We start from the raw sequence: 26,400 nt of genomic DNA, 5'->3' as shown, positions 1-26,400 counted from the left end.
TCCTGGGCATTGAGACTGATTTTAGGCAAATTTTTGACTGCGTTTGCATGGAATATTGAGGGCGAGACTGATAAAGAAGTAATCGCTACCTCGAGGAAGTATGGAGTATTGAGTAAAGTGTGCCAACATGGCAGAACAAATTGCCAGGTCGAGTACAGAGGAAATCATGTGGGGGAGAGGGGGGGAGATAGTCGTGGATGTTTTTGTGTTTAGGATGTTGAGGTCCAAGGATTCTAGGCACCGGTTTATGTCCTCCGTCAATCCGATCAATCCGTCAGGCGGGATGATGGGCGTTGAAATCGCCTATAAAGATTGAAAATTTAACCAGAAAGCTGTGATCAAAAATTTTTTGAATAATGGAAGGAGAGGTGTGTTGATTGGGATGTTTGTATACATATTGATTATTATTAGATTGGTCCAAATAAATTTGATCCAAATAAATTTGGATTATTTGGCTTTCTAGGAAGGGATGTTGTATGGTGGAAGAATCCAGAGGAGAGAATTTAATGCCGTTTTTTTGACTAGAGTGAGAATTCCACGTTGACTCGGATTCGAGGCATCGGTCCTAAGACAATGAGTGTTTCTTGGAGCAAGCGATAAGCGGGTTTTCATGTGTCAGCAGGCATTGAGGTTCCTCCCATTTGCCGCGAAGATCACGGCAATTCCAAGAGATGACCTTGAGACTGGGGAAGGGATGTTTATAGGGGGAGCCGTTGTTTGAGGTGGGGGAGTTGGAGGAGAGGAGAGAAGAGCTGGTGTGGCCGAAGGGAGAGGTGAGGGATGTAGGAGTTGAGGGGAGATGAGAGTGGGGGATTGGGAAGGAAGGCGTAAGGACCCAAGCGGGCCAGCAGGAGATAGAGAATGCGATATAGAGAGTCAAGGTCTTGAAAAGAAATGGGGAAATGTGACGGAGGGGAGGAGAAGGAAGAGCTTGAACGTCATTTTCAGGGGTGGATGAGGATGAGTTTAAAAGGGGTGTATGGAAAGGGGAGTGGAAGCGGAGAGGGGGGAAAGAGAAGGGGCGGAAAAGGGAAGAGAGAGAGGGTTGTCTGCTGTTGGGGGCCAAGAGAAGGTCAGAGTGTTCCTTTGGTAGGAGCATGCGGGGGATGTATCGGGGAAGAGGAAATTGGTAGAGGGGGAAAAGGAGGTTTACCTTTGCGTGAAGAAGGATTTTCCCCAGAGCGGTGTAGCCAGTTGGATGAGCCGGAGGGGCTTGTTGAGAGGGAGGCTGGGTTTGATGGTCGAGGCTGAGCTGATATAGAGCGATGAACAGGCGCGCGGGCTGTGTCTGCGTAACTGAATGCGCCGGCAACGGGGGAATAGGCTGATAATTCTGGAAGAAAATCTGAATTAGGAAGAGTTGGGAAGTTCTTGGTGAATTCTCCATTGAGAGCGAATCTGTTACCTTGTGAACGAGAAATTCTTTTTTTTGCATCCCGTAATGAAATGTTTTCCTTGGCTGTCAACGTCTGAGCAGATCGGTGTTCGATGATAATAGGACAAGAGCGATGACCAAGTGTGACCTTTGCAGATGAGGCAGCGTGGTGGATTTTCTTTTTCGGGACATCTTTCCTCTTCTGAATATTTTGAGCCGCCGCAGTATAAACATCGAGCGGCTTGCAGGACTTGGATACATGATCGATCCTGAAGCAGTTGTAGCAAGTATAAGTTTTCGGTATGTATGGGGACATCCCATATTTAACTTTGTAAATGTAAATGAAGTTGGGTAGGCTGCGAAGCGAATTTAATACAAATTGAGCGTGACGGGACAAAGTTAGACAGGTTGTTATCTGGGTCTTTCACTCTTCTGTTGAGGCGGTTGGCGCTGATGATGAGTTTAAAACATTTTAATTTTTAATTCTTAATTTTTAATTCTTAATTTTTAATTTTTAAATTTTAATTTTTAATTTTTTGCTTGGTACACGTCAAAGTTGGCATCCAAACGCGAAATTTTTTATAATGTCAGTTATGTTTTCCTTCAGATATTCACAACATGAAATGTATTTGTAAAAATAATAATTCATTTATAAAATGTTCATGGTGTATGTTCTACTTGTGTTTTAAATGTTTTTTCATTGATTTTCATCCACAAAATTCTACGGCAATGTCAACTTTTTACAAAAAATAATTATACGGCAATGTCATACATATACAAAATTTTATAATAAATAATTAAAATGTTTTAAACTCTTGTTATTTATCATTATTCGATTTATAACGAAAATTGTGCAACAATTAATATTTTAGCTTAAAAAAAGTAAATTAAAAAAATTTTTAAAATATAACATTACTTAAAAAAAAAATTTAACACCGCGGGGATTCAAACTTGCGTCGAATGGATGAAAAAAAAGCCGCGCATCTCAGGCTACTCAGCTACGCCACTTTCCTACTTATCGCTGTACGGTTCCAGTATTTATTCCACAGCTGATCGGACGCCCAACTTTATTTGTAATTTTCTCAGAAACTAAAGTCCATTTACATAAACCATTTTACTGTGTTACTATACTTTATTTCTTCCTTCGAATAAGCTATGGCTTATTCCATTTGACATTTTACAAACAGGATCATCTCCTTGTAAGTTGTTTTCACTGGGTTCATTATAAATTTGTCATTTAATTCATAAATAACAATCAGAGATCATTAATAAAATATTCGTTGAAAAATTGGCTATATAATGAGTATGCAATCATCCCTAATAGCACATGATATCATTCGAATATTCCACACTCGTATTGAAAGTACGTATACCAGAGAACATTCATATGACATCTTGATAGTATATCATTTCTCGTATATTCTTAAGCTCATCTTCAGAATATACCAAATATACCCTATCAGCACATGATCTCATACGAATATTCTGTATTTATACTGAATGTATTGTGATCGTACCGAAGATACTTAGATTATTCATATAAAATCTGTGTAGAATATAATTTGTCGTATCCCAAGTAGCAAGATGACATCATTATGACGATAATTTAAGATTATTTTTCGTCGTTCGACGTCAGTGTACTAAATAATGACGTAAAATAAACGTAACATTTTACGAAATATTATCGTTATAAATATATTGTCATTTAATCGTCATTTTTAATAAATAAATAATAAAAAAACATTATTAATTATTATCTTTCTTAATTAACTGTAATATATAAATACTATCTTTTTTAATTAATCATAATATATAAATAAAAAAAATATTTCCTATATTTAATACAATTATTGACAAATTCATAAACAAACAAAATATATTCAACAATTTATAAATTTTCATAATAAAAATGATTCTCATTAAACACAATAGGTTCACGCATCTATATATGTAATTAAATTATCTATAGGAATTACTCTAATAGCACATGATATCATTAGAATATTCTATACTGAATACTTATACTGAAAGTACTGTGGTACTCATACGTACTATTAGCTAATATACTAGAACATTCATATGACATCTTGATAGTACATCATTTCTCGTATATTCTTAAGCTCATCTTCAGAATATACCAAATATATCCTAGCAGCATATGATACGAATATTCTGTATTTATACTGAATTTATACTGAAAATACTATAATCATACCGAACTAAGATTATTTGTATAAAATCTATGTATCTCAAGTAGTAAGATGATATCATTATGACAATGATTTAAGGTCATTTTTTGTCAGTGTACTGATATACGTGTAAAAAAACATAAAATAAACATAACATAACATAACATTTGTCACGAAATATTATCATAAATATATTGTCATTTAATTATCATTTTTAAGTCATTTTTAATGAATAAATAATGAAATAACATTATTAATTACTATCTTTCTTAATTAACTATAATATATAAATAAGAAAAATATTTCCCATATTTAATACAATTAACAAATTCATATAAAAGTAAACAAAATATATACAACAATTTATAAACAATATTCATAATAAAAATTATTCTCATTAAAAATAATGTAGATTCACGGCTCTGTATATGTAATTTAATTATTTACAAGAATTACATATGCAATCGAGGTTTTAAAAGTAAGACTATTTATATGACAACATAGTAGCATTCATTAACCGGATCGTTATTTTTAAGTCATTTTTAATAAATAAATAATGAAATAACATTATTAATTACTATCTTTCTTTAATTAACTAATTAACTAAATATAATATATAAATAAGAAAAATATTTCGCATATTTAATACAATTATTAACAAATTCATAAACAAGTAAACAAAATATATATAACAATTTATAAACAATTTTCATAAGAAAAATGATTCTCATTAAATATAATATATTCACGGCTTTATATATGTAATTAATTATCTACAAGAATTACATATGCAACCGAGATTTTAAAATTGAGACTGTTTATACGACAATATCATAATATTTATTAAACATATCTATCATATTTTATGCCAAAATTCTGAATTCACTTATATCATCATTTGAGTAGCAGGTTTCATCTCAACGTAGAAGTGAAGCAGCATCGAGCTAGGATTCCAAGTTGGATGGGTGGTCATTTTAGAAACACGCGATGGTACCAAAATAAAAGATATTTCATCACTTTTTCTTATTTTTTTAAAATTTTTTCATTTTTTTCACTTATTTTCCGTAAGGGGTGTCACGTATATTATAGATTTTCAGTACTAGCAATCAATATCGGAACGCAATCATAATCTACTGAAAACTTCCCGTTTTCATCCTTTCCTAATACTATCATCATTCGTAGCGAATATTCGCGGCGAAATTCTATGGAAGGTGTTACCCCGGACATAGCAACGTACTTAGAACGTACTTAGTCGATCGCAGTACGTATGAGAATATTCTGAGATGATCGCAATATACGCATTGCAATCTTCTCAGAACATACTCAGAACATACGCGTGCTGTTAGGACTTATGTCAAAATTCCGTGTTCACTTATATCATTATTTCAGGTTTCATCTCATTATAGAAGTTAAGCAGCATCGAGCAGGATCCCAAGTAAGAGTGACCCCAAGAATGACCCCAAGTAAGGGTGACCGTTTTAAAAACATACAAGATAAAATAGGTTGAATTACTTTCTCTCATTTTTTTTTTCATTTTTTTTACTTATTTTCTGTAAGAGGTGTCACATATATTATAGATTTTCATGATCTATATGGTTGTCTGGGATACACTTATGCATGTCTTACATGATATATTGTTTTTATTAGGTACAAAAAAGTTCTGAGCTTTTTTTGTAAAATTCGATCTTTATTCAAAAATAAACAAAAAATTATTAATCAAGCGAAATAATCCATTTGCATCAACAATCTTTCGGGTAGCTTGCGAATTCCTTGACGATAGAAGTTCACCGGCTTCGAAGTGATAAAGTCATCAATGCATTTTCGTATCTCTTCAAATCTCACGAAATGTGTATCAGCCAAATGATGCTGCAGCGACCGGAATAGGTAGTAATCGGAAGGCGCCATGTCTGGGCTATACGCCGCGTGCGGGAGAAGTTCCCAGCCTAACGCAAAGATATGGTCCTGAGTCGCTTTCGCAACATGTGGTCGAGCATTGTCATGAAGCAAGATCACTTTACGACGTCCAGTAAATCGCCTCTTTTCTTCTAATGCATCGCTCAAATTGGTCAATTGTTGTTGGTAGCGGTCTGCCGTGATTGTTTCACCCGATTGTAACAACTCGTAATACAACACACCTTTCCAATCCCATTAGATATAGAGCAAAACCTTCTTGGCGTGGATATTAGACTTTGGCGTCGATGTCGAAGATTGACCAGGGTTAACCCATGATTTCCTACGTTTAGGGTTATCATAAAGAATCCACTTTTTATCGTCTGTAATGATTTTGTGCAGAAAATATTTTTTCCGGAACCTTGAAAGCAAAGTGAGTGTAGTGTCACGCCGACGATTTTTGTTGTCTTCGGACAATTCATGCCGAACCCATCTGCCTTCCTTCTGAACCTTTGCCATCGTTCCCATGTAAACGTACGGAAATGGTTGCTGCGTAACGCCAAGCTGTTCTGCAAGCTCCTTTTCAGTTTGCGCAGAGTTTATATCCAGCAGTGCTCGCAATTCGTCCGTTTTAATCTTTTGAGGGCGTCCAGCACGCGGTTCATCTTCAAGACTGAAATCTCCTTGGCGAAATTTTTGATACCATCTTTTACATGTAGTATGATTTACAGCGTTCTCTCCATATGCAGCACAAATCATTGCAATGGCTTCAGCAGCATTTTTCTTCAGATGAAACGCAAAGTGGATGGAAAATCGAATATGGTCTTTTGTTATTGTCATCGTGAACACTACTGATTTTTGAGATTATGTGCATCAAACGCCAAACCGTGTGGTATTTTAGAAGGCCAAATGTCAACGTTTTAAAACCGCAAAAGGGCGGGAAGATATATAAAATTTAAATTGTTATTTCGGTTGTATGAAATCTAATTTTCCGTAGAAATTCCGTCTCAATCACAAACTTCGTAAAACGTAAACCTTAGATAACGGAGAACGATAAACAATAGAACAACTTTTATCGAATACATAAAATCAATCGTTTTACAATATTTAAAGAACACGTCTGAAATGCATCGAAACTATAAATAGAAGGAATGCCGAGAAGGAGTAAATAAAATAAAGTGTGTTACAAAAAATATCTACGCAATGCAAAAACAAACGCGCGTCTCTAATTTTTCTAGTTACTTGCTCATATTGTCGATGATTGTATTAATTTTGATCAATGCTAAAGAATTGTCTTTAATTCTTCAACACATTTATATATTAGGTGTACAAAAAAGTTCTGAGCTTTAGATTTCATACAACCGAAATAACAATTTAAATTTTATATATCTTCCCGCCCTTTTGCGGTTTTAAAGCGTTGACATTTGGCCTTCTAAAATGCAATACAGTTTGGTGTTTGATGCACATGACCTCAAAAATCAGTAGTGTTCACGATGGCAATAATAAAAGAGCATATTCGATTTTCCATCCATTTCGCGTTCCATCTGAAGAAAAATGCTGAAGCCACTGCAATGATTTGTGCTGCATATAGAGAGAACGCTGTAAGTCATACTACATGTAAAAGATGATATCAAAAATTTCGCCAAGGAGATTTCAGTCTTGAAGATGAACCGCGTGCTGGACGCCCTCAAAAGATTGAAATGGACGAATTGCAAACACTGCTGGATATAAACTCTGCGCAAACTGAAAAGGAGCTTGCAGAACAGCTTGGCGTTACGCAGCAAACCATTTCCGTATGTTTACATGGGAACGATGGGAAAGGTTCAGAAGGAAGGCAGATGGGTTCTGCATGAATTGTCCGAAGACAATAAAAATCGTCAGCGTGACACTGCACTCACTTTGCTTTCAAGGTTCCGGAAAAAATATTTTCTGCACAAAATCATTACAGACGATGAAAAGTGGATTCTTTATGATAACCCTAAACGTAGAAAATCATGGGTTGACCCTGGTCAACCTTCGACATCGATGCCAAAACCCAATATCCACGCCAAGAAGGTTTTGCTCTGTATCTGGTGGGATTGGAAAGGTGTGTTGTATTACGAGTTATTACAACCGGATGAAACAATTACGGCAGACCGCTACCAACAATAATTGACCGATTTGAGCGATGCATTAGAAGAAAAGAGGCGATTTACTGACCAAGGACGTCGTAAAGTGATCTTGCTTTATGATAATGCTCGACCACATGTTGCGAAAGCGACTCAGGACCATATCTTTGCGTTAGGCTGGGAACTTCTTCCGCACGCGGCGTATAGCCCAGAAATGGTACCTTCCGATTATTACCTATTCCGGTCGCTGCAGCATCATTTGGCTGATACACATTTCGTGAGATTTGAAGAGATACGAAAATGCATTGATGACTTTATCGCTTCGAAGCCGATGAGCTTCTATCATCAAGGAATTCGCAAGCTACCCGAAAGATGACAAAAGGTCATTGATGCAAACGGGGAATATTTCGCTGATTAATATTTTTTTGTTTGTTTTTGAATAAAAATTGAATTTTACAAAAAAAAGCTCAGAACTTTTTTGTATACCTAATACATAAAATTTATTTTTACACGACACAACAGTTTTGACAATCATTGGCGTTATATATTATTTTATTATATAATCTCGAAAACGCTAAATTTACTTTTATTATTTTATAAAATTACTATCGATTTCGAAATCTTGCTACAAGTTTAATTAAACTAAAGCTAGAAAGTTTAATTAAACTATAATTCAATATTATTCACAGTTTTGCAAAAAAGTTGTTGTACACAAAATTTAAAGAAAAATGTTCAACAAATACGATCACAGATAAACAAAATTACTTTTGATGTCATGACAAAATTATAAAATCATGTAATATTTTTGATACTTTTTCACATATTATATTTCTGTATTTATTGTTTTTTACTTATAGTACGTAGAAGCGAACTAAACGAATATGAAAAATAATAATAGAGTAGTTAATTCCTTGACAAGCATCTTGCTAAATTTCTATATGAAATAAATTCAATTAATTATATTATCAATCACGTGCCACTACTTTTAGCAGTCTTACAACGTAGCGGTTCTATAATAATTCGATAATTAAATATTTTTTATATCGATTAAAATCCCTTGTATTATTCTCCCCATGGGAAAAATATTACCTCAGGAATCGAACCTGAAACCTGAAACCTGAAGGACAATAAAAGGGATTATAATTGATATAAAAAATATTTGATCATTGAATTATTATAGAACCACTACGTTGTAAGATTGCTAAAAATAGTAGCACGTAGTTGGTAATATAATTAATTAAATTTATTTCATACTGTAAAATATAATGTGTGTCCTCGCGCTCACGCCATTCACATATTCAATATGTGAAAGAGGAGATCCAACTTTTAGTCTGTTTGTAATTCTGAACAGAATCTTCTCGTTTATTCTAGAAAACAATCTATTTGAATATAATATTAGAAAAGTATAACTTTCTTACAGAAGGTGAATAATAATAAAAGAAGATACGCGTATACAGAGTTACCAATTTATAACTAGGAATGTAAGCAATGGTTTAGCTAGATATTGTGTTTCCAACACTTTCTCTCAATATCAGCTAAACTTTCTGAGCGTCAGTTAACAAAAAAAGAAATTACATTTTTAGTTTTAGACTTTCCCTTAGTTTAATAAACACTGTTTTAGATAACGCCTTTGTCAATATGTCTGCCTTTTGCTCTGTAGTGGGAACATATTATACATTACATTAACAATAACATTCTTCTACACTAGTTCTCTTACATAGTTATATTTAACATCGATGTGCTTTAGTTTTTGATGTTTCCATTTATTTAGTAAATGGATACAGGATTATCCTCAAATAATATTACAGATTTATCCGTGATTTGTTCTAACTCAATTAATAGGTTTTGAGTCCATACTACTTCTGTAGCTACATTGGCAAGAGCTACGTACTCTGCCTCGATGATAAGGCTACCGTAGGCTGTTTTTTTGTAATCCAGCACACTGGAGTTCCAAATACTTCAATTAAAAAGTCAGTTGTCGATTTGCGATCATTGTCACCAATCTAATCGGCATCCGCATAGGCTGTTAGTCCACTGTTTCGTTCTAAAGAGAAATGCATGTCAATCATTCCTCTTAAATACCGAAGACTACGCTTCAATCTTCGCCAGTTTTCCGTAGGTTTTTTCTGAAATCGGCTATAATGATTAACTGGTATGCTGATATCCGATCGTGTTCCAAACATTAAGTATATCAGACACCCGATCTACTCTCTGTAAAGTTTCAGTTTACTACGTTTGCATTTTCATTTGTTTGTGTTGTAGATGGTTTTGCCTCTATAGAAGTTTGACAGGATTTGCATTCATTCATTCCAAAACGTTCTAGTAGCTTTTTCGTATATTTTGATTGATCAAGATACATTCCGTTATTGTCTTTTCTTATTCTAATGTCAAGAAATCATTCAAAGGACCTAACTCTTTCATTGAAAAACGATTCATTAACTTAGTTTTTAATTCCTTCATCTTTGACTGACTTTACTCGAAATAATTATGTTGTCAACATACAATAAATATGAGCAAACATTAGTTTCAGATTCAAAGAACAGACATTTATCATATTCAGATTGAGTAAATATACTCCTATACTCTTTATGTAATTTACAAACTCAGCACTCCAGGCTCTTAGGGATTGCTTCAGACCATACAACGTTTTGTTAAGTTTATATACTTTTGAAGTACCATCGTGACATCCATCCGGTTGCTTCATAAATATTTCCTCTTTGAGTTAATCATGTAAAAATTGCGTTTTTCACATCCATTTGCTCTGCGAGCAATTTTCGATAATTTATAACTAATAGCAGACTCCGCACTGTCGTTATTCTGGTTACTGGAGCGTATTGTTACGTCCGGTGGACTTTACAATTCTTCTCTCTTTTCGGAGCGAGCTCCGATACAGCATAAAAAATCATGCTGAAGAGTAAACTAAAATAATTTTTACGAGCTCAAGCTCTGTGGACGCCAGTCTGCCAAACACATGAACCTCAGACTGTTGAGGGCTCGCTTTTCGAACTAACCAATAAACTATAAAACCCGATTGAATTGCAACTAAAATAATACTTGACAGCCATATGTCGAACGCAAAGAAACCCTTAGTGCACTGGTGACGACGAAAAATCATAAATTGTCAAAGTAGGTATCTGTTTTCTTTCATGGCAGGCTCCGTACTCGAATAGCCGCCTTCGTGGCGTCAGTTATTTAATCCGCTCATTCGGCCACAAATATTTAGATAATGCCATATGTTAATAAAGGCTCAGACTCACTACCTATTCACTAACTATTCTCCCTAAAAATTCTCCCCATCAATCAGACTCTTATCAATCAGACTCTTTTTTCAAAATTCTAGAATTTCTAGAACTATGATAAGCCAACTCTCCCCACATCTCTAATGACTCGCTAATTCCTATTCATTAAAGACCTGCGAGATACTCCTAATTTCGAACCCCACCCCGCGATAGCTTTTTATTAAGATCCTCCTTGGAGGAAACACACTTTGTACTTACTTTTTGATCAACAGTCTTCACGCGTTTTGATCCGTCAGTTTTTTTTTCGAGCAATCTTAAATCTTTTACGGACATACGTGTGCACTCACCTTCATTTCGCATTCGCTTTTACTCTCAGTTTAGCTTTGTCGATTCTCTCCGAAACAATCGCAGATTTAGTTATTAAAACTTTAATATACGGGTAAATTAAAATAAACCAGTAACTTCTTTTAATCATTATTTTATTATATTCGAGCGGGAGTGTTCCTTTTGTGCGCCCATGCTTTTTCTATTTTCCTGTGAGACTTCAGGAGCACCCTGTGGAGAACCGCTGACCGCTGGTCCCAACTCCTCCGCTTGTCTCTAGCCGATCCACCTGCAACAACATTTCTTTGTAATCATCGCAGTAGTAAGTCACATGGATTAATATGATCTACCCATCACCACTTAAATATCGATCGTTTCCCCCTTGCTCCCCTCTTACCTTTCTGAGCTTACCGTGCTTAAGATTTAACACTTTTACACTTATATAAATGTTTATGTAAATTATTCTATTCTTTTTTTTTATTTATTTATATTATAAAAACCGGGCATGAGCCTAAATATTTTAACGTAGAGTCTTACTCCGAACTGCCATGTCGACGACCTCCGCATTTTTGTAACACCCGCGTACTACTACACTTACATGCAATTTTATTCTTTTCCACTCTCATCCACCCATTCGAAATGATATTAACCATTATTTACCGAGTAATCACTATGTGTACAATTTCTCCTTTATGTTAAGTATTCTGTGTTTTAATTTTGTATTTTGTTTACATTAATTAATTAAATGTTTACTTTAACAATAAATTAATTTATTCATTCGTAATTTAACCCTCTCGTCACGCTCGTTTCCGTCCGCTTTCGGGGATCGCATATGGTTCTATCCCAGGCAAAAAAGATTAAATTCTCTTGCCTAAATTAACGGATCGACGGACGTACGTAGTCGGAGTCATAGCGTCTTTTTCAAGACGTTGACCTGTACGGTGCGTTCGACTCACAGGCACGCTCCAGAGCGGTCACCTGCGAGAAGATTCGGTGTGTCCTTCCTTGCCCCATCCCTTCCTTAAGTAATACTACTGTGATCAAATATAAACGAGATTTTTAAATTTAAATTGCTCGGGTTTATCGATTCTGACAAATATTTTTTTGATTAAGTTGGTAGTACTGTCTTTGACATCTGTGTGAAATTTCATGTCATTCTCTTCATTTGTTTAATAGTGAACGCTCGTTTTTATGAATATCTAAAAGTATTTTTTTCGATTTTTACGATGTGTGATTCTGTTGGGCAAAGAAATTGTATTTTATTTTGTTTGCGGAATGAAATTTCTGCTACTGAAACGTTCAGAATGTTGCAGAAGGCTTTTAGTGACCTATCAAGACCAAGAGTATTTGACTGGTATAAAATGTTGAATAAAATGTTGAAAGATGATCGAGAAAGCGTAGAAAACGAACCACATCAAAAACAACCAAAAACATTAACTGATGAACAACACGTGAAGCAAATCAAGGATTTGGTGCTCCAAAATCATCGATTGACAATTAGAGAACTTGCCGATACTTTAAACATTTCATTTGGATCAGTTCAGACCAAGAGGCCAGATTTATGGACAGACAACTCATGGTTTTTGCACCACGATAATGCGCCATCTCACACTGCACTGATTCTTCGTGACCATTTCGCCAAAAACTCGACCCATATCGTTCCACAACCACCGTATTCGCCTGATTTAGCATCGTGTGACTTCTGGCTATTCAGTAAACTCAAAAGACCGCTCCGGGGACATCGTTTTGAAACGATTGAGGAGATACAAGCCGAAACGAAGAAGGTATTGAAGGCCATTCCGGAAGAAGAGTTTTCAGTGTGTTTCAAGGAAAAAGCGTTGGCATAAGTGTATTGCATCGGGAGGGGATTATTTTAAAGGCAACGAATTTGATTTTGAAGAATAAATAAAGATTTTTCCCTCTATAACAAAAATCTCGTTTATATTTGATCACAGTACTATTTCCGGGATCTGGACGTAATAGTATGTTTCCGTATAATCAAGACCTTTTCATTGTGAGTATCCCTTCACTACAAGTCTTGCCTTGTAGCGAATATTTCCATAATCATCTTGCTTGATTCGAAATACCCACTTATTGTCAATTGCCTTTTTGTTATCCAGCAATTTCGTTAGAGTCCAAGTTTCATTTGTGCGTATTGCTTGTAATTCCTCTTCAATGGCTTTGTATCAGTGTTCCTTATCATATCTAGTTTTAATGTCATTATAACTTTGAAGTACATCATCTATGTAACTTTCAGCTGACAGTGCTAATACACAATAGTCGGATAAATATGCGGGCGGTTTCTTTTTTCGATGACTTCTTTGTATTCCATCTTCACTTGATTGAACGTTTTCGACGATTTCATCTTGATCTTCTTCAACAGTTTGACTATTTTCTTCTGGTTCCTTATCTTCACTGCTTCGAACAATTGTTTCCACGTAAGTCGGTTCAAATTCGAATTTCATTTCATTGAACATGATATCTCGGCCATATATAATACAATCTTGTTTTCTTCTGGATATCATAATTTGTATCCATTTGTACAATAGCTAATCATAAAGCATTTTATAGAACGCGAGCCAAATTTTTCTCTATTTAATTCCTTAGGCATATGCAAATATGCGACACAACCCAATACTTTTAACTTTGTAAGGTTTGGCTTGATTTCGTACCAAAGTTCAACTGGGACTTTGTTGTCTAAAGCATCTGTACGACTCCGATTAATAAGATATGCTGCGGTCCGAATGGCATCAGTCCAAAAATGTTTGCCTAATTTGCAATTTAAAATTAAGCATCTAACGCATTCAATAATGGTTCATTCTTTCCGTTACACTATTCTGTTGCGAAGTATAACGAATCGTGTATTCTATTTTAATACCTTTTTTTTCGTACTCATTCGTAAATTCTGTCGAAATATACTCCCGGCCGTTGTCGCAGCGTAGTCTACTAATTCATAAATTGAAATGAGCCATTGCTTCGAACTTTTTGAAATGATAAAAAAACCTCACTTTTCTTTTCCAATGGATATACGGCTATGAAGTGAATATAATCGTCTATGAATGTTAAGACGTATCTTTTTCCGTCATAGGATTCGGTATTAATAGGTCCAAAAAGATCGCTGTGTATTAACTCTAATAGTCGCTTAGCATGTATTCTTGTTTGACTATGTGGTAATTTTGTCTGTTTTCCCTCAATGCATATATTAGGTGTACAAAAAAGTTCTGAGCTTTAGATTTCATACAACCGAAATAACAATTTAAATTTTATATATCTTCCCGTCCTTTTGCGGTTTTAAAGCGTTGACATTTGGCCTTCTAAAATGCCATACGATTTGGCGTTTGATGCACATAACTTCAAACATCAGTAGTGTTCACGATGGCAATAACAAAAGAGCATATTCGATTTTCCATTCACTTCACCTTTCATCTGAAGAAAAATGCTGCTGAAGTCACTGCAATGATTTGTGCTGCATATGAAGAGAATGCTATAAGTTATACTACATGTAAAAGATGGTATCAAAAATTTCGCCAAGGAGATTTCAGTCTTGAAGCTGAACCGCGTGCTGGACGCCCTCAAAAGATTGAAACGGACGAATTGCAAGCACTGCTGGATATAAACTCTGCGCAAATTGAAAAGAAGTTTGCAGAACAGCTTGGCATTACGCAGCAAACCATTTCCGTACGTTTACATGGGAACGATGGGAAAGGTTCAGAAGGAAGGCAGATGGGTTCTGCATGAATTGTCCGAAGACAACAAAAATCGTCGGCGTGACACTGCACTTACTTTGCTTTCAAAGTTCCAGAAAAAAGATTTTCTGCACAAAATCATTACAGACGATGAAAAGTGGATTCTTTATGATAACCCTAAACGTAGAAAATCATGGGTTGACCCTGGTCAACCTTCGACATCGATGCCAAAACCCAATATCCACGCCAAGAAGGTTTTGCTCTGTATCTGGTGAGATTGGAAAGATGTGTTGTATTATGAGTTGTTACAACTGGATGAAACAATTACGGCAGACCGCTACCAACAACAATTGACCAATTTGAGCGATGCATTAGAAGAAAAGAGGCGATTTACTGGCCAAGGACGTTGTAAAGTGATCTTGCTTCATGACAATGCTCGACCACATGTTGCGAAAGCGACTCAGGACCATATCTTTGCGTTAGGCTGGGAACTTCTCCCGCACGCGGCGTATAGCCCAGACATGGTGCCTTCCGATTATTACCTATTCCGATCGCTGCAGCATCATATGGCTGATACACATTTTGTGAGATTTGAAGAGATACGAAAATGCATTGATGACTTTATCGCTTCGAAGCCGATGAGCTTCTATCGTCAAGGAATTCGCAAGCTACCCGAAAGATGGCAAAAGGTCGTTGATGCAAACGGGGAATATTTCGCTGATTAATATTTTTTTATTTGTTTTTGAATAAAGATTGAATTTTACAAAAAAAAGCTCAGAACTTTTTTGTACACCTAATACTACATAAGTGCTGCTGTGGTGGATTCTCTTATTTCAAGTCCTTCCACCATATTAATCATCCTTTTAATGTCTTTTATAGCTTACGTGTCCCGATCGTTGATGCCATAGGCCAAGATTACAAGCTACCAGTCACTTGTCGTAGGCAAAAAATGTGTGAGTATTAGTTCATAAATTCGCCGATTTCGAATAGCTTCTACACTACATTATCTTTTGCGATTGTATCTTTTCCTTTTTCAAACAATATTCTATAACCTTTAATTTTTAATTTAGGAACAGATAAGAGAATATCCAGTCTTGTGTTTTTTATAATTTGAAGATGACGTTGTAAACGCTGTCTGTAATAGCGTATTCGACCGACTTGTTTTATTTCCGCTCTTCCTTTTTGTCTCTTCATCTAACAACCGATTCTTAATGAAGCTCAAAGTCAGATTTTCTGTCGATAGTGTTTCGAGAGCTATTACCATATCATGCTCTGGTGACATTGTTAACAGGAGGTGGCAAACAATATCGAGTTCTTCCATTATGGCACCAGTGGACTTCAATTCGCGTACGAGTTGCTCAAATTTAAAAAAATGTGAAGACAACGTTTCTACATTTGACTTGAATTTCATAGACAGTAATTTTTTACGTAACAATAATTGACTGGCCATACCTCGTCTCTCGAATACATTTGATAATTCTTGTCAGACTGCAAACGTAGGCATCTTTGGCATATTCTAGATGGCTGTTTGAAATCTTCTGTATAATCTCTGAGATCTGCATTTTAGATCCTTCTTCCTCACTTTCTTCCTTCTAAACGCTCATGAACAGTTTGCGTTTCTCTTTGAACAGATTGAGCGATGGCCTCATTGAGTATTGAGCGTTACGCATATTCGAGCAAATTAAGCTCTTCCAGGAATAACTCATTCGGAACTTCCAATTGTTGTAGTTCGTTCCATCAAATAAAGGGATTCTGTATCTTTCCTCTTCGTTCTTTCCATGTTGAATATGCAATGCGTTACGATTACTCAGAAATCTTGAAAAAAGTACAACTCTGGACCTATAACCTGTAAAATATAATATGTATCCTTACGTCATTCCTTATGTATTCAATACGTGGAAGAAGAGATCCAACACGCTTTTAGTCTGATTGTAGTTTTGAACAGAATCTTCTCGTTTATTCTAGAAAATAATCTATTTGAGACTACAATAGAAAATACAATAACTCTCTGAAAAAAGGTGGATAATAATAAAATAAGGTACGTGTATATAAAGTTATTAATTTAACTAGGAATATAAGCAATGGCTGGATATTACGTTTCCAACACATATAGAAATTTAGCAACCAAGATCCTGCTTGCCGAGGAATTAACTATTACTCTCTCTGTTATTATTAACATATACTCGGATTACATTAATGTATTGAATATGAAAAAGGTAGAATTAATGAAATGCATCGGATGGAAAACAGTATTAAGTGTATTTCTCGGATTTTAGGTTGATCTCACAATGTGGAACTTAATTGAGGGGTTAGATGTAATAAAAGGATACGCGAATTTCGAGGGATAAGCATTGTCTATCGGGCTAATTTTAGATTGCTCAAATTTCGATTTTGAGAATTGATACTTGTAGAGAATTTTATAGCGCGTCTTTTTGTGGTTAAATCAAATTTGTAACTTTTTTGTTTTCAAGTTAATGAAAAATATAATTTGTAAGATGAAAAAAAATTAATGCATTTTTGTGTTTAACTCGTCATATCTCAATCAAATATGAGTATTTCTTTTTTTAAAACTTTTACAATATAATCTTCAAAATATATTTTGAAATATAGGGCGCATAAAAAGTTCTCAAAACATTTCACAGCCGAATTTTTTAAAATATTCCTCCGAATTCATAGTTTTATTTCTTCGATCGCAAAAGTTATCGTACGAATTTTCGAATTGTCAACTTTTATCTATATTACAATTTTGTTTATTAGTTAAAGAAGTTTTGTGGAGAGTTTCAGATTAAATAATAAAAATGTAAAGTAATCACGGTTTAAATAATAAAATTATAAAGTAATCACGATTTATACATCGATACCATTACATAGCTCGCGGGAGTCCGGACCGTTCGCTGTGAAATGAAGACAGCAATGTTGTTTCTCTGATACTCTGTTTATTAAACAAAGTACTGTATCTTTATTTGTTTTTTCTTTCTTGAATTGTAGACAAAAGAATCATTTTTTTTCTGTTCGTTCAGAAATGCATATTTCGTCTCTTAAAAGTTATATGTTTACCAGTTTTGTTATGTACGTACGTTAAATATTATTTTTATAAAATTAAATTTATTAATAATTTATTAATTTAAAATAATTATTTTAGAAATGACAAATGTAGTGCTCAACCATTAGAAAAGATAGAAAACGAGTCTTACAAGAAGATTTTTGAACAAGAAGTTACGAACACTTCTCAAATTTTCTAAAAGTTTTCTTTTTGATAGCTACATTTGCCATTTCAAAAATAATTACTTTATAAAAATAATATTTAACAAACATATAAACAAAACCGTTTAACATTTAACTGCTTTTAAGAGGCGAAATGTGCATTTTTCAACAAACAGAAAAGAAATGATCTATTCTTTTGTTTACGATTCAAGAAAGAAAAAACAAATGAAGATACAGTAGTTTATTTAATAAACAGAATATCAGAGAAACAGCATTGCTTCATTTCGTGACGAACAGCCGGACTCCCGCGCGCTATGTAATCGTATCGATGTATAAATTGTCATTACTTTATAATGTTTAATGTTTAAAGACTTGAACTTTCCAAAAAACTTACTTAACTAATAAATAAAATTGTAATACAGACAAAAGTTGACAATTCGTACGATAATTTTTGTAATCGAAAGAATAAAACTACGATTTTGGAGAAATGTTTTGAAAAATTCAACATTCGGCTGTGAAATATTTCTAGAAAGAATTTTTTATGCGCCCTATATTTCAAGATATATTTTAAAGATTATACTGTGAAAGATTCAAAAAAAGAAATATTCATATTTGACTGAGATATGACGAGTTAAACACAAAAATGCATTAATTTTTTTTCATCTTACAAATTACATTTTTCATTAATAACTTGAAAACAAAAAAGTTACAAATTTGATTTAACCACAAAAAGACGCGCTATGATATTCTTTACAAGTATCAATCGTCAAAATTGAAATTTAAACGATGTCCAAAATTAGCTCGGTAAACAGTACTTATCTCGCGAAATCCGCGCATGTTCCCTTATTGCATCCACTTCAATTGTTTAAAACATCCTGAACAATGTGACATGAAAAAAGAATTGAAAGATATCAATTATCTTTGGTTAATCTGATGCATTTCATCAGTTATATTTTTCTCGTTCGCTTCGTTAAGTTCGCTTCTATGCTATAATTAAAAAACGATACGGCATATAACACGTGAAAAAGTTTCAAAAAAATTACATAGTTTTATAATTTTATCATAGCATCAATGTTGATTTTGCTTCTCTGTGATCGTATTTGTCGAACATTTTTCTTAAAACTATGTGTACAGCGATTTTTTGGGATACTTATAATCAGAATAATGTTAAATCATTATTTTAATTAAACAACTCTTTAATGTGGCAAGAATCTCAAAATCAATGGTTTTATATTTTGTCATGGAGTATAAAAGCAATTTAAAAAAAATGTAGTTTAAAATGTTACGTGTTTATTTCATAAAATTATGCATCTTTTTTTAAAAAAAATATCGAATCTGTAAAAATTGATATTAGAATATTAATAACTTATTATTAGTTATACAGTTTTAATTAAATTAAACTTTTTGAAATACTTTGTCATTTTGTTGAATCAAAAAAAAAAATTGAAAATTATGATTTTTGAAGACAAGAAACGGAAGAACCACGCGATCAAATTCTGCGATATATTTCATATTATTTTGTTCTCATTGTTAGTAAGAAAAAAATAAAATATTTATTATAATAGTATTCTATATTAACTCTGAATTATTTAGTTATTAAAATACAAATAATTTCTTTGTTAAAACTATTATTTGAGAAAGTATTTGTTAAATTTGTTATAAAAAAAAAATAAAAGAACTACAATTATTAATAATTATAATTTTTGTTAATATCTAAATATTATTAAAAGGAATAATTTGTTTTAACATAAGAAACACTTTTTAAATTAAAAAAATAAACATTAAACAATAAGATTTTTATATTTACATATTTGTACAAAATATATGTCATAATAATTTTACAGAAATATATATACTTCTGTGTGTGTGTGTGTGTGTGTGTGTGTGTGTGTGGTGTGTGGTGTGTGTGTGTGTGTGTGTGTGTGTGTGTGTGTGTATGTGTGTGTGTGTGTGTGTGTGTGTGTGTGTGTGGTGTGTGTGTGTGTGTGTCAGCATACACTGACCGTGAGCCTATATCCATGTACGCTGCACAGTGTCAATTTCGACTACCTTCGGATGGTAGAAGAGAAGAAATAGAAATAGGAATACTATCCTACTCTCTCGCTCGAAGCGCTGCGCGAGGAGAACAGAAATACTATCGTACTCTCTCATCCTCGACGCGATGATCAAGCGTCTGTAAACATTTCTTGATTACCGCTCACTATTGTTGACATATACTGAAAATAATAAGCATATTGATAATGTGAACGAAAATGAAAATTGTTATATATGATCATTGTACTTTATATATAATATTCATTATAATTGTAACGGCAGGGCCGTTACGAATGTACATAGATATATACATATACATACACAAATATATATACACATACATAACAGAGAAACGCTTGGCTTACTATCCTGCACTATCCATCCCGCTTGCACGTGCACCACTCGCGCCATCGCATTCGCTTGCCTGCAAGGCGCACGCGCCGTCTCGCTCACGCTATCTCGCTCGCGATGTCCCCACGCGATACCGACTCCCCGCCACTGGACCGACGGCGCGCAGTGGGGGAACGTCGGCCGGGTATATAAGCCCGGCCGGCCGAGACATCGGGACCAGATCCTATCCTGCGATCCGACTCCTGCTACCGACCTAACCTACTACCTCTCGGGGCCAAGGTTTCACTTGGCTCTGCCGGGTTTCACCGGCTTTCTCTACCTACGGGCTGAGGTTTCACTCAGCTCTGTCGGGTTTCACCGACTCCTGCCACCGCTCCACGGGCTGAGGTTTCGCTCAGCTCTGTCGGGTTTCACCGACTCCTGTCACCGCTCCACGGGCTGAGGTTTCACTCAGCTCTGTCGGGTTTCGCCGACTCCTGTCACCGCTCCACGGGCTGAGGTTTCACTCAGCTCTGTCGGGTTTCACCGACTCCTGTCACCGCTCCACGGGCTGAGGTTTCACTCAGCTCTGTCGGGTTTCACCGACTCCTGTCACCGCTCCACGGGCTGAGGTTTCACTCAGCTCCACCGGGTGTCACCGGTCTCCGTTGCGAAGGCAGGGCTCGACGTGGCACTCGACCCTGCCCGCAATACCTAACCGTCCCGCCTGACACTAGCTAGTAAGTGCATGCGATAGAGATTAAGGCCGCTAGTTATAAGTCCGTAATCCTAAGACCCTAGTGATAATCACGCCGTGTAAATCGACCGTTGCCGACCGCACACCGCACCTGTCCTGCGCATCTCATCGCCTTGCGCCAACCAATTGCGTCTCCGCTTTGCTACCAGCGACACTGCGACAGCATCCGTTCTGCCCTACTCTGTATCTACCTTTCTACCAATAAACGATCTTTTCACCGCCATTTGTGTTCGCGTACGCTTGAGTCTCCCCTCCTCTCGAACCCGGACACCGACGAGCCGATCCGAGCGTCGAGCGAGGCGACCGCGTTACATAATAAAATTTCATTATAATAAAAATTGTTCTATAATTTTATGCTTAAAAATTTTAAATAATGTAATAATGAGAATGTATATGAAATTACTTTATATATAATACATTTTCCATTATTCTCTTAAAAATTCAAAGTTTGCTATGTTTTGAGTAATTAGTTATAAATTTGACAAATTTGTTGCACGCTTAATGAAATAATCAATTTTACGTCTTATTTCATCTTCTCTCTTTTTTTATTTGATGCAAGTGAAAATATATGCTACAACACAAGTATATAACAAACTTGTACAATTGTACAAACTGTACAATTGTACAAACTTGTACAATTTGTAAATAATTATTCAAAACATAGGAAACTTTAAGTTTTTAAAAGAATTTTGAAAGATATATTGTAAAATAATTTTATACATATTCTCATTCATTATATTTAAAATTTTTATACATAAAATTATATAACAGTTATTATAATAAATATTATATGTAAAGTACAATGATCATATATAATGATTTTCGTTCGCATTATCAATATCTGCTTACTCTTTTCAATTCATTCGCTATATGTCAACAATAGTCAGCGGTAATCAAAATACGTCCGAGATGCTCGAGCATCGTATCAAGAGCGAAAGAATATAATATTTTTATTCTCTTTTCATGGCGTGTGAAGCGTGACAGAGTACGATAGTATTTTTATTCTCTTTTCACGGCGCATCGAACGCGATAGAGTACGATAGTATTTCTATTTTTTTTTACTGTCTGAAAAAAGCTGAAATACTGTTTGCACATGTACGTGCCTCATGTTTTATGTGTGTGCTTTGCATTGCTCCACACTTTCGGTCTTTCCATGTACAACGCCGGATTTCTGAAAGCACTGTTGCCATGATTTTAAAATTTGTAAAATTATAGAACAGAACGATGAATGATCGAGTTCTTTTTCATTCGTTACGAGAAGAGGATAGAGATACTATTGTATTCTCTCGCGCTCGACGCGCTGCGAGAAGAGGATAAAGATATTATCGTACTCTCTCGTCCTCGATGCGCTATCAGGAGACACGGCAGTATCTCAGGTGTCAAGTCAACTGAACACTATCGTGACTTTACGCGAGTCGGCGAGATGCGAATATCGCGAATATGAATATAAATTATCGAATCTGAATAACGGCTAAACTCAAGTTCTAAGTAGGCTTGATCGATAGCTTGAATTCGACTTGCATAATAAAAGTATTTTTATTTTTTTGCGTGTCTCACAAGCAGAGATATTACTACGCAAAGTAGTCCGATTTGGAAATTTGTACCTTAAGAAACATCGTCATTATCGTTGTCGCTCAGTTCTCATCTACAGTTGCAATTTCTGTCACGGAGGCATCACTGTCCAATGTATACGCACCGGCGGGAATAGTGTCTGTGCGCTCGGCGCGCGGCCGCTACACATACATACGCTGCTAGATCTTGATTGAAATAATAACAAAAAATGACAAATTTTTTAAAAAAGTAATGACAAGATTTAAGGAATATATTGTTACTTTAAATAGTTTTATTTTTTTTATCCAGCGCCAAGTTTTTTTACATAAAAATTTTTTTATTTAAATTAAATTTTTTTCATTTTGTACTATTACCTCTTTAATTCTTTGTAATTAAATTTTCCATTCGATTAAAATATACATGTATTTAAAAATTCTTTACAGAAGGATATGCCAGAATATTATGTATACTGTTATAGCCCGGATTGGGGTACAAGATTGTAATTAGGGAAAGTCAGGTTTGCCGAGCCTTAAGAGTTAGAATTCCGAGCAGAATCGTAGGTTCTTCTGGTAGGAAGGTTCTTCTGGTCAATTCTGGTATTATTACTCACTTTTGTTAAATAGCTGATTTATTGGTACGACTTCTTGACAATGTTTCGTGTGAATCTCACTATTACTGATAATGACTAGCCGTGACGAAGTACAACTGCCCTGTTACGTATTGTGACTGCCCGCTCTCGATGATTTAGCGGCCGTTTTTATAGTTTTTATTCTAGTAGTGTCGCGTTATAATTCTAAATCGGACTATATATGGTCAAAACGGCGCGCTCTCGCAAATTCCTCGTTCGCGCTCTGCTTTGGAATTTGCGGACTTGCTTTTGCATGCTTGCATTTTCGGCCGCCGTTTCCGTAGCATCGGCTATTCCGAGATTTGAGAATGATCGTGAGGATAAAATATAATATGATAAGTAGCAAAAATAATGTAAGAATTCGGGCTACAACACTCCTCCCTTGCCGGGAAAGAAAAACGGAGTTTTTCGCATTACAATTCTTCGACCCGATACATTTATAAAATTTTAAAATCGTGAACTTTCGTTTCTTTTGCGCAGTTTGCTATTTTTATTTACATTTTTTACTTTCTTTTTTCTTATAATTACACTTATTATTCCTATTACAATTATAATTATTAATATTCTGCTGAAACTAACGGGGTAAAATGTACGTTTTGGAACACATTCGACTCCTCATTTAGTTGCTTATTTAATTCATCTATTTTTGTACTTAATCTTGTTAATTCTAATTCTAAACTTGTTAATTCTAATTCTAAACTTGTTAATTCTAATCTCTTTTATTATCGGTTGCAGTTTTGTTTTTTTTTGTGAGCTGTTTTGCATCTTTGATGTCTTTCGATATTAACGTTAAATGTATTCCGATAAATGTGTTTGTACATTACGGTCGCTATTTGTCGTTGCGTGACTATCGTTATTTCCGGCGTCGTTAGTTTACAATTGCCGTTTAATTTTACTTTACCTGTACCATTTATTTCTAGTTTTCTTGCTTCCGACTTATCACATTGAATTTCTATTTTTTTGGTTTACTTGTGCGGAATTTAGCCATACTTGTGATTCCATTAGCGTTAACCATAATGAGCTCGAAAATTATATGTCCTTGTTCGCAATTCTGGAGCTGTTCGGGCACGTTTATATAAATTTGCACTTCGCATGACGCGTCCGTACCTATGTGATAGACGGGAAAATTTTGTTCGCACATGTAAGTTTGATCGTTTTGCACGCATTTAGTTCACGCTCTTCCAATAATATATAATTATGGTTTTCTTTATCTACTGCTATTAAGGCATGATTTACTTGTATGAATGAAAAGATATTCGCGTGTTCGCGTATCGGGAACGGTATTGATTTTATTAATTTGAATGTCGGCAAAACGATTACTGGAAATCGAAAGATCGTGTAGATCTGTTGTGCCGCTCCGAGCGCAACTCGGGAGTGCGTGTCGGAAGAGGGGAAGGGGGAGCCACAACCACACGTTGATTATTAAATAAAATACTTTATTTAACCGACTTGGGTGTTCGCTAATTTCGAGTCACTCACCACTGTCGTATCACACTTCCTTACGATCCTACGCGTCGGTACATCCGCGCTTCTGATTCTAAGCCCGCGCCTAATACTCTCGTCGCTCTTTTATCAGTCCGCTGTTACGCAGTCTCGGCGCGTTCTCGTGTCGAAACATTGTTTGGTGCGTCAGCGTTTCGATACGTGTTGTCGGAGTCAGCGTCTTTGCCGAATTGCACATCGGTTGCAATCGACGCGTTCGCACATTATTCTTTATTATTTTTTAATTCATATTTTAATTACATAATTCTTGGGTTAATCAGAATCCTTGAGATTCTGACTAGTCGGCGATGTCGCGAAGTCGGGTTGCTTTATTTAGGTTGCCTCGCAACATATCTATTTTATCGTAGTACGCGTTTATAATCACATATTTCTGGATAGTGTGCCAATTTCCTATACTAATTTTAAATGGAAAATGTTGTCTTTTCGTTAGCTGTGTCGCGGCTTCTCGCAATTCTCTTATGATATTCTCGAGCGATAATAGGCGGGTTTTATTCCGTTTTTTGCTAATGATAGATAGCCAAATATAGTGTTCTCGATCATCTTTGATCAGGTCCGTTATTATCGTCTTTAGTATTAGTAAATTTTCATCCATATCCTCTCGCTGCGTGTACTTTGCTAATTACAATTCAATTCGCGCTGTTACATTTTTTAGCCAATCTTCATTATAACTTATGGTTTTTTCTAATCCATCTATGTAGCCTATTGTGGCATTGATAATTTTTATCTGTTTTCTTACAGCATGTTTTAAGATTTGTTGGTTGTTTTGCAATAACTGCATTTGCTTGTCTATGTGTAGCGCGTCATCGATATCCATCCGGTACCAAATAATGTTTTGCTCATCGTACTAATCGCATTTAATAATCTTCTTTTGCTATCAGAGGCTTTATATATGCTTTGTAAGCATGCTAATAGTGTCGTTAGTTTCTCGTTGTCCCTATGCAGAACTTGCAGAATATTTTGGCAAGTAAATCTGATTGGTCCAATAATACTTTTACATCGCTGGTCCGTCTGTTCTAAGTAATCTTGTAATTGCTGTGCTCGTATTCCTAGAGCGGTGATATCTAATTTGATAACTAACTTCCATGTAGTTTGTACCTGATTCATAAATCCGATTTCCTCGAAATATATTCCAGGATGATGGAAAAAACTTTTTATTTCAAATAATCGTTTTCTCCTGGATTTCTTCAGTGCCTATGATGACCCATAAAGTTATTCTGGAATTATAATAAGGCTTCTTAAAAATTTTATTGCCGTTGTAGCGTCGGGACTGACGCGTATATTTTTGACGAGATATGATTACTCCTATTTCGTTCTTCACTATATCTCTTCTTAGACTCTGGTGTCTATCTTTTGACTTCGGGATATCCTTTTCAAGTTAGCACCTGCTTATTCGCTCTTTTTATTATATTAATGTTAATTGTTTCCCGTGGATTGTTGCTAACGGGTGCTTATGTCTCCTCGCGACGCTAGTTTCATTTTCGATAATTCGCCCGTGTGCGACGTCGCGAGTTAAATGAGGAGGGAATAGTAAATAATTTATTGGACACAGACATTTTTGACGCAGATACGATATCCTATGTTT

General features: G+C 35.2%; 2 protein-coding genes across 5 annotated transcripts in view; one reads left to right on the top strand and one right to left on the bottom strand.

Annotated features, from left to right (window-relative positions):
• Nucleotides 1-21: 21 nt before the first annotated feature.
• LOC148935991 (uncharacterized) lies at nt 22-25,434 on the bottom strand. Of its 2 annotated transcripts, XM_089079418.1 has the most exons (6): nt 23,298-25,434; nt 22,741-22,893; nt 16,264-16,657; nt 1,406-1,644; nt 1,154-1,345; nt 182-303 (listed from the first exon to the last, which is right to left on the bottom strand). In XM_089079418.1, exons 3-6 carry the CDS (start codon nt 16,279-16,281, stop codon nt 267-269), a joined length of 486 nt encoding a protein of 161 aa, XP_088935544.1. In that variant the 5' UTR covers nt 16,282-16,657; nt 22,741-22,893; nt 23,298-25,434; the 3' UTR covers nt 182-266. The 2 variants fall into 2 exon arrangements, with proteins under 2 accessions (XP_088935543.1, XP_088935544.1); XM_089079417.1 differs by lacking the exons at nt 16,264-16,657; nt 22,741-22,893; nt 23,298-25,434 and having other exon boundaries at nt 22-303; nt 1,406-1,536.
• Nucleotides 4,199-26,400, top strand: part of LOC105428611 (uncharacterized) — a 75,305-nt gene continuing 53,103 nt past the window's right edge. The window contains exons 1-2 of one of the 3 annotated variants that reach the window (XR_016139821.1): nt 4,199-5,027; nt 15,691-15,764. Coding sequence is in view for 1 of the 3 variants with exons in the window: in XM_089079414.1 (XP_088935540.1) it covers nt 12,352-12,972 (621 nt within the window). In the remaining 2 variants the exon portion in view is untranslated. Of the gene's footprint in view, nt 5,028-8,864; nt 11,448-11,482; nt 13,564-15,690; nt 15,765-26,400 lie in introns of those variants that run through there. The other 2 variants (XR_016139822.1, XM_089079414.1) reach the window with 2 other exon arrangements.

This window comes from Pogonomyrmex barbatus, unplaced genomic scaffold (assembly GCF_055798465.1).
Source record: "Pogonomyrmex barbatus isolate J1 unplaced genomic scaffold, ASM5579846v1 scaffold3, whole genome shotgun sequence".
Lineage (NCBI taxonomy): Eukaryota > Metazoa > Arthropoda > Insecta > Hymenoptera > Formicidae > Pogonomyrmex > Pogonomyrmex barbatus.
Note: the sequence above shows the minus strand (reverse complement) of the source record. Positions and strands in the feature narration are given on the sequence as shown.